Genomic DNA, 14,205 nt, shown 5'->3' with positions numbered 1-14,205 from the left:
ACCGGAGTTTAGGGTGGTCTAGCCGGTCCGTCTGAAAATAGCTTCCGCAAAAACAGCTAAACACTTCCTGGCTCATCTTACCTGAGTCCACGCCTTGGGGCTTAATGCGTGGATTTCGTAAAAAAAACAAAAACAAAAACAAAAAAATAGAAACGAAATCAGTGACATCGACAAACGGGGCCCGTGGGGAAGTTTGATTGACACACGACCCCCCCCCCACACACACTGACAGGTGGACCAAGTTGCCGCTCATTACAAGAACGCTATCGAGCTAAGGCTGCTAACGTTAGCGAATCGGCGTTAGGGATGGCGGAGGTTCCAGGGACTTCGAGTGAGACGATCACGGAGACCGTGCAGACCGAGACGCCGCCACCGCCCCAGCAGGTAAGCAACTCTGAAGCGAGGCGACTGCTACTGTGGCCTACAGTTGGTTCAAAAGCCTTAAACGCTCAAAGTTTCATCAGGCAGGCAGGCAGGCAGATAGATGGATGGATGGATGGATAGGTAGATGCAATAAACCCACAAAATAACAAACATCTGTATCAACATTTCACACTGTCACAAAAAGGAAATTGTGCAGGTTTGCACATATACTGTACACCAGGGCGGGCAACACATACTTGGATCATAGCCACACCTACCTTCATAAGTTTCAAGTCGTCATGGCAATATGAAGGATTTGAAGCATATGACAATATCCATAACGCATGGCCTTTATTTATATATATATATATATATATTTCATTTTATTTCTATTTTTGTTTTATATTTTGAACTTTTACAATTTTTGTATTGAGCCATTTTTAAAGCTTTTTGTATGTACTTTACTGTGATCGCCTATTCGTTTTGATGTGAGCTGCTGTGACACTGCAATTTCCCTCGGGGATGAATAAAGTAACTCTATCTAAGGCGTTACTTAAAAGGTTTAGGGTCCTGTTAGAATTGTTGAGTCATTGTCTTTGTAGTACAAGGTAGGGCTAGCGATATCAGACTAGATATTGTCTGTGATTTTGGTTATCATAATATCACGATACTTCTTGTCTTAAATGCTGCATTACAGTAAGGAGTCCTAATGCAGTTTCTGAACTTCGTAGACTGTTCTATCTGCTCCAATCAACGCCTCTGCTCGCTTGGTTATAATATATGACTAATGATTGTTTCTTGATTATTTCTTGTGCTCAAATATCTTACGAAATCCCCAGTAGCTGTCCAGAAATTTTGTCAAATTACTGATATTGAGTTATTGGTCAAAATAAATTGTGATATTTGATTGTGTCAACACGATCAGCCCTATTACACATTAAGTATAGGATAGCTCAATGCTGCCTCGTTTCACTTTAAGCCTACCTCTGGAGGAGAATACTGAGCAGGCCTGTTTCCATGTGTCCTAGGAGGGCCGGAGCCTTACAATCAAGCTGCGGAAGAGAAAGACAGAGAAGAAAGTAGAGTGGTCCAGTGACACCGTTGACAACGAACACCTCGGAAGGAGGTCTTCAAAATGTAAGTTCTTCTTTCTGTAGTCAAAACTTTATACGGATTTCACCTCCACTCCCATTACAGGATAAGGTCTTTATTTTTCTTGCACACAGCTTATGAAAAGGCAAAAACACACAATATGTTTAATGCAATGGAGGTATTGTACTCTTTTGTCCACCTGAAAAAACTGTTAGGCATAGTCATCATTGCACAGGGTTTATACCAGGTCCTTTAGGTGCTTGAAGAGCTTGAATTTTGTTTATAGAAATGTAAGTACTGAAATGCCTTAAAGATATCCACTTTTTGTGCTGAAGTACTTGAAAAGTCATTGGGAAAAAAAATAGGTGTCAGAGAATATTGCTAGTAGATAAATGCACTGTCGACTGCCTTATCTTCCAAGTTGTGTATTGCACGCCTTAAAGAAAAGGTATAACAACAACAGCAATATGGAATTGCAAAACAAGAAACTTACTTACGTTTTCAGGCTGCTGCGTTTACGAGAAGCCCCGACAGTTTGGAGAGTCCTCCTCCGAGAGTGAGGCGGAGGAGGAGGAAGACGAGGGCTGCGGGAGCGCGCACTGCATCCTTGGCCACGGCCGAGGGGGTCACGGGCAGCAGGGCGGCCGCGGAACTGCAGCGCCCTCGAATTCCGGAGGCTCTTCCGCCCACTAATATCACAAGAGTCCCGCTGCTGTGTACCCGGAGACGGTGGATTCCTCGACCTGATCGCGACATTGAGGCATATACTGCAATACTCCGCTCACTTCTGTTCAATTGTCACTTTGTCGCTACCAGGCAAGAATTATGAAAACAAAAAAAAGGTGTTCAGAGAAGGATGAAGGCAGCAAACAGCCAAGTCTGTTCCTTTTAGTGAGGAGGCAGAAGTGATTGTATATAATTCACTTATTTTTCTTAGATTCCCTTATTTATTTGCTTTTCTTAACGCTTGATTTTGTAACACCTGACATGCAGTTGGCCGTAGTCTGTGTCGTGACGTTGTTGTTATGGGAGTCGGCACAGATTTTTAAATGAGTGGAGGAGCGGTCATGGGAAACGTAGCGGGGCACGGTGTTTACTTGCGACAAACAGCCGATTGGATTGACAATTGGATGTAAAGCTATAGGAAGCTGCATCGTCAACTGCATTTGTGATGATTAATGCGCTCTCTGAAATGGTATAGTCATATTCTACAAATCCAGTCTTTCAATCTGAATTCGTGCTAGCGCGAGCCTAAAATGTGAGTGTTTTGCCGCTCTGGTACTGTTGAAGTCTGCCACCGTTCATACGGAGATCTCCCAGAGCGCGATTCCCCGTCCTCCTCCCTGCTAATGAATATAATGTTTTAAGCATTAGAGGCTCTCAGAAGATCAGTTTGCTTGCCATCAAAGATCATTTTCTTAACTGCTTTTATTGGGGGGTTTTTCGATTTATAGGGGAATTTGTTTGTTTGACTATGCTAAATGCAGTGACAAATTGAGCCCAGCAAACAGCAACACATCAGTTCTGTTATTTGCTTATATTTCGGAAAAAAAATGGGAATTTGAGTTGCTCATTTTGCCAAACACAGGCATCTGTGTGGTCTTGAGAGATCTAGGAGAGAGATGGGGCTGGCAGGAGCATGTGCTTCTATTATCTTACTAGCCTACCTACACAGCCTTTACTAGATGCAGACAAAGGTGTTTTGAATCTGGAACCCTATCTGATATCGACAATCCAAGAGAGGTTGAAAACGTGTTTTATTAAGAGTTGATGGCTATCGTACATTTTTCAGTGTCCGTCGAAAGAGTTAAATCATAATGCTTGATCAATGCATAATTTTTTCTTTGAATCAGGCTTTCACTGTTTTTCACTCGCTGGTATGAAGGTTAAGTTGTGTATGACAGTATGTTAATAAAAAGTCCTCTTTATAAGGAATGAAAATGTTTTCCACACAAATAACTCCTGTGCATCAATGTGCATGAATGACACAGTCCATCTCTCCTGGGGATTTTTTTTTTTCTGTGCAGTTCTGTTTTTTTAGGAAAACACACCAAAACCATTTACCCGTATTTAGCACAGCTGCATGCAGATTATGAAGAGCTGCAGCTTCAGAGCTTTCAAGTTTGCCAAAAGCCTGTTTCTGTGGGGAGGTTAAGTGAATAATCATGTAGCATTCTGGTGTTTTGAGTTGTTACTTTTCTGCAACGCAACAAAACAAAGGAGGCACACAGTTACTGCCGGGCTAGGCTGCATGGCCGCTGGCTTGAGCTTGGTATTACCACAAGTCTTTCCCAAGATTCCAATTTCACCATCCAAAGTCTACAGCATCGTCATATCTTGGTTCCAAACTGCACTTCTCGTGTTATGTGACAATACTGTGGATTAAAAAAAACATTTTCCTTCATAGGCCACCATTTGCAGTAACTTCAATACATGCAGATGTAAATTGTTCTTGTACTGTCAACACATTCTGTATATACGACAAAATGCATAGAGCAGATTTAATGTGAATAAAAGTTTTAAACCGTGGTCAAATTGTCTGGTGGTTATGAGTTAACATGTAAAATAAAGGGATTTGATGCACGTTACAAGTGTATCAATCAAAACTTTTTTTGTCCCCCAACGGGACGGGCAGCATAGTTTGCTAGCCTTCTTAAAACACCAAGCTAGTGGTAATTTGAAGAACAGTACTTACAGTGTAAACATTTTGGGGTTGTTGCATTTGGGAGCTGACAGCTTCATCCTCACACTTGAGAGAATTGGTACTCCCTCACTTTCCATTTCCCACTGGTATGGTACACCATTGTCATTAGCTCGTTAACACTGTACTTACAAAAATGTATTTGATAGAGCCGACGTTGAAAAGCTCATTAAAGGTGCAGTGTGAATGGACTTGGCAGAAATGGAATACAATATCCGTATGTTTTAATTAGTGTATAATCCCATGAAAATAAGAATTGTGTTGGCGTTTCCATAGAAGGATGTTTTTATCTACCTAGGGAGCAGGTACGCTTCACAGAGGCCGCCATGTTGCATGGCCATGGGGAAGGGTATTCAGTTGCATTCTGCAACCTCACTGCTAGATTCTACTCAATTCTACACACTGCACCTTTAATACCAGTGGGGACTGTATTCACTTCCAATCCATGGATGTTATGATCTTGTTTTAAACCCAATGCCATATGGATTTCAGACAATTGCCATTATTATACAAGTATAAATGTGTCAAATTGGACATTTTTGCTCGTAAAGTACGCAAGTCGATTCATCTTCGCCACCTCAATTTGCAATGCACCCAGATCAGAGTCTAAAGTCATTATCTTGGTTTTGGGTTTAATTGAAGGCTGGGGGCCCTTGTGGTGGCTTCACGCGGACACACAAAACTGATGGTTAGTGCGTAGATTGACGGCCTTCCAGGAGATTGTAGAATTGATAAGAGTAGGGGGGCCGTGTTCCACAATTCTACACAACTGCTACATAACGTAAGACATGCAGGAAGTAACGACTACTTTGCAAAGGCTGCATCATCCATCTACAATGAGCTGTAGCTGGATATGAAACAAAAAAGTTAAAACAAAAGTCATACACCATGTTCGACCATACACAAATTTATAGAATTTGGATGTGACATGATCGATGTATTAAAGGGAGTAGGCGACCTGTAAGGGATTTAAGACAAACCCTGCCAAGGATAATACACAAGTGAGAAATAATATTAGCATACAGGAAGTTGATGTGCTTTAAGTATTAGGAATTTCAGAAAGAGTACTGGATAACACTTTATTCATCCCCCGGGTGGGGGTGATGGGGACGATTCGGGTGTTACAGCAGCAGGAGTTAAGACAGCGAAATAGATATGAGACAAAATAGTGCCAAAAATAAGGACAAACAATACAAAAAGTCAAATAGTAAACATATAGGTACTGCTATGGTCAGGAAAACCATAAAATGGCTGCTGAAAGCCTCCAAACGCCAAAGGGGACAGAACAATAACTTTCCAGAACACTGCTGCCTTCGACCAATAGAAGCCTGGAGATGATTGAGAAGATTGTTACAGACGCCAACATTTGTTCCGTGTTGTAGTTTAACAGTGAACTGCAAATGTGCCATGTTCAGCTCCAAGTCTCAAATAGTTTATTTTACTTTGAGGGTCTATGGATATCAACTAAACCCAGTAGCTTACTTCTGCATAAAACGGCCAAAAAGTAGATAATTAAAACACAACTTAGATTTGAATGGAGTTCAACGGCTCAACGGTGGTAGCGACTGCAAACCACCAAAAACAGGCGTTGGACCACTTTGCATCAGCTTATATCCACTTAACATGGAAACATTGAACTGTGATCATTGGTTCCCACATAAGAGGGACTGCAAACTCAATTCTGGCTGAAAATGAATTCCAACACAAAGGAGAAAGGTATGGGCTTTATTGAGCGGGTGGAACATCTCGTGGCCTGAGTGTACGCAAGCGGCGGGGGCTTCCATGACACTTTTCTTCAACTTTACAAAACAGGTAATTCTGTTTCCCACTGTGATGCAGCACTGTGTCCAGAATTACGTCCAGGTGTCATGTGTACGAGTGATCCAGCCCATTTGAAGGGGGGAAGGAAAAAAATAATAAAAAATCTCTGTAATCTAGTGTTTATATACAAAAATACCATTCATGACAAAGCTCATACAACAGTTGGGAGACATTGTCTAAACTTCTTTGGCATTTGCCACTTCTAATACGATGCTCGTTTGTGAAATGGCGACAGCTTAAAATTCACTTGGCTAGAAAAATGTCCAAGATGAAAGCTGCGAGGATCTTCAAAACAAACCTGTTTTGTTTTTTTCCCAGCCCACGAGACATGGATTAAGAGGCCGTGGCACGGAGAGGAAAAAAAAAAAAAAACATCCATCGCAAAACACATTTTTTTTAAAGTGTTACGATTTCTTTCCTGTTGACGTTAAAGTGGAGCGTGCAAAGTGTGCGACGGCGCAGAAGACTGCACGTGGGCAAAAGGAACGCGGCGAGCGCACACTCTGGAACCTAAAGTGCTGGTATTTAGAATCGACATATTAGGAAAATATAGTTAACAGATTCGTCAGAAAAGCAACGACAGCTAAGTCCCGAGCTCTTGATCCGTTCCCGTTTTAAGGAACAGCGCCGGGTTCCAAAACCTGGAACCGGTAAAAAAAAAAAAAAAAAAAAAGGCTTGATAGTTCGATTGAATTAGGAAAGATTGTTTTTTTTAAAGAGGAAAAAAAGAGAGTGAGTAGCATTTTACTGTAACAGTGAAATGCTTCCTGGAGCCTCGAGCTCCGACTGGACGCCACGCTTAACGTCCGGTGCTCATTTCTTATTAAAACTGCATCTTTCGCATCCTCGGAATACACAGCGGCTTCTTCGGTGGTGAATCGGCTCTGTGGGAAGAAAAAATGAAACCAAAATGGTCATGGATTTTTTTCCCCCCCTCAAACACCGCCACACAATGCTGCCTTCATTTGGACTAAATAGATTAAGGCTGCTTCACCAGTGAAAAGTGGCAGCATTGGTAGATGATTCCACTTCAAGTCTCCTATTAATGCTTTCACTTTGGCCTTGGCAGAAATTAGGAAATAAATGTAAAGATCCAGCTCCAAGAAATAATTCTTAAGAACATCCAACTTGCTATTTTCATTTTAATCATGGAATCTTGTAAAGGTATGAATTAAGTTAAGAATGAATTAATTATGAATTTATCTTTCCTCGAAGCAAATTGAATAATCTTATGCATATGAGTCCACACCACTTTCACTTGGTTTTATCTTTGAGTAAAAAAATGGATCTATTGAAGATTAAGATTCCTCTTTTGCAGAACGCAAACACATTTTGAACTCAGTCATGCAGCAGTGAATTATTTTGGACCCTTGAGTGCTAGGTTCTAGCCATAATGCAATTTGAATGCACCGCCTCGGTTCAGTCACTATTAAAAGAAAATTCAATGGAAAGAGCGGGCTGTGTCCGCTCCTTATCAGCAACTCAATTCAACTAATTTGATTTTCCACTCCTTCTCACATTGGGATTGTCTGTGTAAAATGTGAGGATAAATATAACAGATGCTGCCCCCTCTATAACGCCATTCAGTGAAGTTGGTTTCACACCATTTAGGGAATGTTACAGTTTTTGTTCTGGTTATATGATGAGTTTTGGGTGTTTTGAGTTAAGTTTTGGATCTTTAACTTAGTATTCCAAGTATAAAGAAGAATATCAAAGTCCCGGTATGAGTACTGGTGCTGCTGTTGAGTCATATCTGACGATAACGGTGAGTATTATTTCAAAAAGACCACCAGTAATTATCTCCAAATCTTCACTTTCTGTACACTGACTAAGGTCTAGCTGGGGCGAAACGTCAGGGAGAAAACTCATGTTTTACAAGGCCAGCGTGTAGGAATCCATTTCTCATATCCCATAAGCATATTGACAGTATGCCTCAAGTCACCCACCACTGCAGCATTACAATGACACACCAAGAGGAACTTACCAAACTTAGTGTCAGTCAGGGCCCGGCCATGGCCATGCCCTTTGTAGAAGACCCCTGCTGCTCCTTGTGACCATCACCCATTCCATCCTTCTCCACCTCCTGGTTGTCATCCTTTACTTCCTTCTCCTGCTCCTTCTCCTCCTCCACTCCTCCCAGGATCAGGCTCTGCTTCACGCTGACGGAGATCACTATTGCCTGCACAATGCCGTAGATCAAGGCGAACTGGGGAAGGTACTCCTGGATCAACCAGAGCACGCCGGCCATGCCCGCGGTGGACACCAGGAACATGGCCATCCCATGCAGCCACAGCCTCAGCGCGCCCTGCACGCCCAGCACCTCCAGCACCAGCTTGGTGGGCGGTGACACGGTCCACAGGAAGCCCACGGTGAACAGGTCGAACAGGTGGCGGAGGAAGTTGAAACAGATGTCGTAGTGCTCGGGCAGGATCTCGCCGCTCCAGCTGCTGGCATATGCGGCGAAGGGGAAGAGTAGATGAGAAGTCGGGGGCGTGGGGGAAGGCGGCGGGGTCTCGTAGTCGGAAAACTCGCCGTCGTTGTCGTGGTGACCTGTGAGGTCACCTTTCCTCCGTCTCGCCACACCAGATCCCGCTTTGGGATTCCAGAAGGAGAAGGAAAGCGGCCGGATCTTGCCCCACCATCTGGAGGCGTAGCCCTTCTCGCAATCTGGTCTCCCCGCCCCGAGCACTTCCGTCTCCGTGGGCTGGAGTTTCTCTTGGGCCTCCCAGAACTCCTCGCTCACGCTCCCCGGCTCGCCCCGGAACCTTCCGTACAGCCACGCATTCACGCCGCCCAGGCCCCAGCCATGTGTGGTGCTTTTCCCCACATTTGTTCCAGGGTCAGCCGGCTGGTCCACCATAGAGCTGCTGCCCCAAGGCCGGTATGAGAGGGTGGGACGCACCCACTCCCACACTCTACCCACAACTGCAATCATCTCCAGGCTTATTTCTTCCTTTTTACTTAATTCCGTGTAACCGAATGTGCTGGTGTGAAACTGAGGGTTTCCCTTGTATTGGGTGGCTGCACAGTCCTGTGGTTGTTCTTAAATAGCATGAGCCCCCACTATAAAACAAATGACTTAATAGATCAGATGGTTGTTTTTTTTTGCAGCAGTTGAAGCTAGGACAAAGTGAATTCCTGAGGCGACACACCCCGGAGCGTTCTGAAATTATCTCGTAAAGTCAGGGAGATCCTCCCTAGCGTCACAAAGGAGCTTTTTAAAACAACAATGGGTTCGACATCGCCATCGTTTCTCCCCTTGGTCTTAGAACGCCTAGGGACAATACCCGGTGGAAGTGTTATGTGGCGAGAAGCGCAGAGCTCATTACCCTGGCGTCAAGCCTCCCCTACGAAGTTAACTTCGCCACAACGACAACTCCTCGTACCTGCGGAGGAGAAAGATCAATAAGCGTGGAATAATCACCGTACCGATGAAAAACCTGAATGCAAAGACAGTTACGAAACATTCTCCCCTGCAGGTCCGATTAGCAACTAGCATCACCTAGCACACACTAGCTAACTAGCATGTTTGGAGGTAACCTGTGAGGATGCCGAGCGATCTCAATACTGCCAAGGTTACCAATGCAAGTAAGGAAAATGTTTCAGTTAAAATACATATTCACCTTCAATCCAAATGGAGGGACCGGCACCGTCTCTGAGCCGTCGGGGGCACAGCTCGGTGTCTGTCGGTCACCCAGCGGCACTCACCGCGACGCGGCCGGACCTGGTTCCTCTCCGGAGAAACTGGTCTTCACGGTCTTCTCTCCACGTTCTATCGCGTTCCATCACCGGAAATGACTACCACATCCGGTTTGGAGGACTCCAACCCCAAAGCGCCGCTGCCTTACTTTACTTAGTTTACTTTCTTTTGACCCTCTCGGGGAAATGGCCGTGCTCGGCCGTTCAATAAAGCAACAACCAAGCTCGGCGAAAACACAAGTTTAATGTTTATTTTGAGGAAATTACATTTCATTGAAACATCACAGCTTCACATTCTGAGTAGAAAACTCATCATAAATGCCTCAGCGACCTAACTAAAATATAAACACATTGCAGTCAAGACTTAAATACCCAATTTGTGCATGCATACTTTGATAAACAGATTGTCAACACAAGTTACAGAACGCCATTTATTTTGGAAGTCACCCATTGGAAAGTCACTCTGCTGAAAGGACACCTATGCATTAAGAAACTCGCTGAGTTTACTAAAAACACATTGTAGTCCACGGTGTCTGCAGCCTTCAGGCAACTCCTGGATCCAGAGTCACTTGAGAGGTTCATTGGTCACAACTTCTTTAATTCTCCAAGTCACGGCACCTGTAAATGCAACAGTGATTAAAAATGCAGCACAAGAGCATTGTGATTTATATGGTCAATGCATTGAAACCAAGCTTCATGTAGTGATTGATATTGGGCATCTGCCCAACACCAGACCAATTTATGGCATTTTGATCAGAATATTCCAAATACATGTCAATATCAGAATCTGTATATTAGGGAATAACAAAGGCAGACAGTTGGCCATTTTAGAAAGCCAATGGAGAAAAATCAAAGGGACAGCATTCTGACCCCAAACAAAGCATCCAGGTTACTCTAAATTTAACAGATCAGTGATATTTGTTTATTGGCCAATATAGTTTAGGATTCACAATTTGTCTTTTAAAAATAAAATGCCGGCACAAGAAATCGCACCACAAAGTTGTTGAGACCAGGTGACAAGATACTCACACGCTAAACAGTCATGAACTTTATGGATTCTGTCCACCTTCTTTTCCTTGCATGCCTATTGAGGTACAAATCAAATATATGCTTGAGTCAGTAAAAGGCCATATTGTATATTTGGGCAATGAAAGACAATGTCTGTTCAGTGCACTGTGAAAAGAGCTTCATGTTGTAAATCAGAGACTCTAGTCTAATGAAATCATCATTGCAGCATATTGGTTCGGCACCTTATTCCATAGCAGACATTAAGATACTTACTAGACATTGAGGCTGTTCAACTTTTTCCAATGCTCACGTCTAGATGGGAGAACAAGTAAATAGCGTTAAAATCATTTGCCTTCGGGCCACAACACAGTAGGCATTAGTTCAGTCCCAGACCTGCCAACCCTGACAATATTTTTTAGTACAATAGTGTAACTGAGTGTCTCGTGGCATCTTAGTCACTGCAGCTTGACGATTCGTTATTCACACCTAGCAGTCTCTAAAATTAATCACATCATATCTGAGATACTACAGCTAACACACGCACATAATTTCACATTAGGATATACCCCTTGAAATGCATAATCTCCTAAAGTTACTGAACATGTTTACCAAAGAGAGATGCACCGATTGCTGTTTTCTTGGCTGAGTCACATTTTTTATTGTATTCTTTTTTACCTGCAGATTTCGATCTGCTGTACGTCGATGACAAATACATTGTGTGTCTAAATGCATACATTTTTATTATACTTATTTGGTATTTTGCAAGCAAATCGCAATCAAAAAATTAAAGGCTGGCGCTTCTCACTCTCTTTACTGGGTGACACGTGAAGAACCAAGTTTCAAAGAGTAACTTTATCACGAATAGAACTCTGCTTTAATGAAAGTAAAAGATAAGTCACACAATTACTGAATATTGTCAGGCGATAGATAAACAATTAATCGAATATTCTTTGTTTACCTTGAAGTACCTCCAACATTATTCAGCTTTTATGTGAGCGCCATCTACGCAACTAGGTTACATTACGTTGGCATCTGGTTTGAGTATCGGAACATTTTTTACGAGTACAGTACATGAACACAGTATTGTGTGTACATTTGACTGGCACAGAATCTGAAACATAGGTCGGTGAAAACTGACAAACTCCGGTCCGCGGCCAAACGGTGCATCTTACGTTTCATGTTAACATTAGTCATTTGTGCTTGCTTATTACTCCCCCACTATCCATTTTACCTGAGCAATGCAGCATTACACCTCAGTGGATAATAAAGTACCGCCGCACTGCCTATCAGTGGATGTTGAGTGAGTGAGAGGAGAGGGTTACAGAACCACAAGCACGTCGCAGCATCGGTCCAATTCGAGGGATGTTGTTTAAATACCCAATAAATGTACATATTGTTTTGTATTTATTTCAGTCATTAAATTACAATATATAATTTTGCAGTTTCTGCTGGCATTTTGTACCTGCGTATTTTGACTAAGAGTAGTTGGTTCACAAGTTGGTACACAAAATGGGGGCAGGTTGGCAGGTCTGCAGTCTCAGTGCGCTGCGAGCAAACTTCAGTTTAGATCAGTCGAACCGATAACTGAATCAATGATAGACTAATTACAAGGCCCTAAATACTTTCACATCAGTACTTACAGGTGCAAAACGATGATTATCTGAAGAGTTCAGAGCGATGAGAAAACTGTAAAACAGAATTATCATCAATACCATCGAAAGGCAAAGAAAGAACTTTAAGCTATGTAAAGACTGTGGTCAGTGCACTGTGAAAGATAACTTCATGCTTTTAGCTCAGAGACTCTAGTCTATGAAATCATCACTCCACAAAACTGCAATTCAGTATAAATGTGGGGTATAGCTTACTGACCTGCTTAGTTTGGAGTTGGTAGATTGAGCAGTGTCTCAAAGTCTTCCCATCATGTCATCACACCTATATGTAGCACAAGAAAAACGTAATAAAAAACCTGCTGTCAGTGCATTGTTAAAAGAGCCTCATGTTGTGAATCAGACTTCTCATGAGATCATCTTTGTAGCATACAAACCCAGGACTTGAATGAAAGAATGCAACCCAGACAAGGATACTTACTTGAAATCCAAGCCTTTGAAGTCATTCCTGTGTTCACATGTCAAGATGGAAAGACAAGATATTAGTCTTGGAATTATTTTCCCTTGGGTGATGAAAAAGTAAATTGGCTAAAACTGTCTCAGTGCGCTGCGAGCAAACATCAGTATAGATCAGTCGAACCGATAACTGAATCATCATTGACAGTTTCAATATAACAAGGACAAACACCCGGGCTGGGCAATATATCGCATCAATATCATGATAGGACACTTTTTGCTGAGATTTTGATTTTCATGAATAAATGTAATACAGCATCACTGTAAAGCAATGGAATTTCTGAACTTCAGAGACTGCTCCAACTTTTAAGCAATGCCTTCAATTACGCTACAATATAAAAAAAAAAATCTATATCAAGAGAATTGCCAAACAAAATTGTGATTTTTACTACGTTAATATCACCCAGCCCTTTTAAAATAGTTTGATATTTATACTTACAGGTGCAAAGTCCATATCAGCCATTTTGAAGATCGCACTGAGGCATAAACTGTCAAAACAGAATAATCGTCAACACAATCGGATGCCAAAATAAATTACTTGAAGTTACGTCAATGTGGTCAGTGCACTGTGAAAGATAACTTCATGCTTTTTGCTCAGAGACTCTAGTCTATGAAATCATCACTCCACAAAATTGCGATTCAGTAAAACTTTGGGGTATAGCTTACCGACTTGGGAGTTGGATCAGTCTCCCAGTCACCTCCATCATCTCGTCACGTCTAAAAGTAGAAACATTACAAGTTAAAACAGTCAAATCTACGTAATTTAAGTATTGTAACAGATATGCTTCCTCAGTGCACTGTGAAAAGAGCTTCATGTTGTGAATCAGAGACTCTAGTCTAGTAAGGTCATCACTGCAGCATATCAACTCCGTACAGGCGCCATCGAGCCACACGTGTAATGACTTACCGTTACACACGCCCAGCACATATCTTGATTGTTTTTTTTGATCAAGGTATGCGATTAAAACTTTTATCCCGTCTTGCATCTGGATCTTGACGCAGCAGCGGTTTAGCGCTCGATTGCCTGAAATTAGCAACAAATCAAACAGATCAACCACGTCGCCAATATCTGAGAATTGGAAAAAAAAAAAAATCATGTTTTTCTTTTGTTTCAGTTAAGACACGAAAACTGCAGACCTGCCCCCACGTGCTGGGAGAAGCTAGCACTAAGCGCGCTGCAAAGAACAGAGAATGATGCCAATAATATCTAGACTTACATTTGTACCGTTTTCCTGAGAGCAACAGTAGAACAATGTTTCTTCAGTGGGATTTGAAAACCTAAAGGCGTCACATGAGCCATTGTTTTCTTTTTGGGGGGGGTTAGAGTTCTCCCACACACACCAGGCTCCCACTAACTGTTGCTAGCAATTAGCCAGAGAGACGGTTCGCCTCGTGTGC

The 14,205-nt window shown here is 42.4% G+C and overlaps 2 protein-coding genes and 1 long non-coding RNA gene across 3 annotated transcripts; 1 reads left to right on the top strand and 2 right to left on the bottom strand.

Annotated features, from left to right (window-relative positions):
* The first annotated feature begins 64 nt into the window (after positions 1-64).
* ppp1r11 (protein phosphatase 1, regulatory (inhibitor) subunit 11) lies at positions 65-3,978 on the top strand. The gene is made up of 3 exons (XM_080014645.1): positions 65-384; positions 1,392-1,500; positions 1,961-3,978. The coding sequence occupies exons 1-3, from the start codon at positions 307-309 to the stop codon at positions 2,146-2,148; spliced, it is 375 nt and encodes a 124-aa protein (XP_079870771.1). The 5' UTR covers positions 65-306; the 3' UTR covers positions 2,149-3,978.
* A 1,890-nt stretch (positions 3,979-5,868) lies between these two features.
* cUnh6orf47 (chromosome Un C6orf47 homolog) lies at positions 5,869-9,730 on the bottom strand. Its single transcript, XM_080018727.1, has 3 exons — positions 9,601-9,730; positions 7,962-9,363; positions 5,869-6,861 (listed from the first exon to the last, which is right to left on the bottom strand). The coding sequence occupies exon 2, from the start codon at positions 8,910-8,912 to the stop codon at positions 7,977-7,979; it is 936 nt and encodes a 311-aa protein (XP_079874853.1). The 5' UTR covers positions 8,913-9,363; positions 9,601-9,730; the 3' UTR covers positions 5,869-6,861; positions 7,962-7,976.
* A 176-nt stretch (positions 9,731-9,906) lies between these two features.
* On the bottom strand, positions 9,907-14,167 carry LOC307242071. Its single transcript, XR_013844579.1, has 10 exons — positions 14,025-14,167; positions 13,715-13,831; positions 13,474-13,524; positions 13,247-13,295; positions 12,773-12,799; positions 12,554-12,616; positions 12,325-12,370; positions 10,958-10,996; positions 10,706-10,760; positions 9,907-10,294 (listed from the first exon to the last, which is right to left on the bottom strand). It is a non-coding gene; the product is annotated as an uncharacterized lncRNA (long non-coding RNA).
* Between the last annotated feature and the right edge of the window lie 38 nt (positions 14,168-14,205).

Source organism: Zeus faber (assembly GCF_960531495.2).
Source record: "Zeus faber genome assembly, chromosome: 1".
Classification (NCBI taxonomy): domain Eukaryota; kingdom Metazoa; phylum Chordata; class Actinopteri; order Zeiformes; family Zeidae; genus Zeus; species Zeus faber.
This window is presented reverse-complemented; position numbering and strand designations above follow the sequence as displayed.

Coding starts and splice junctions, on each gene's coding strand:
- ppp1r11 (XM_080014645.1), top strand. CDS start 307: ATGGCGGAGGTTCCAGGGACTTCGAGTGAGACGATCACGGAGACCGTG. Junction 385..1,391: donor CGCCGCCACCGCCCCAGCAG/GTAAGCAACTCT, acceptor CATGTGTCCTAG/GAGGGCCGGAGCCTTACAAT. Junction 1,501..1,960: donor CGGAAGGAGGTCTTCAAAAT/GTAAGTTCTTCT, acceptor TTACGTTTTCAG/GCTGCTGCGTTTACGAGAAG.
- cUnh6orf47 (XM_080018727.1), bottom strand. CDS start 8,912: ATGATTGCAGTTGTGGGTAGAGTGTGGGAGTGGGTGCGTCCCACCCTC.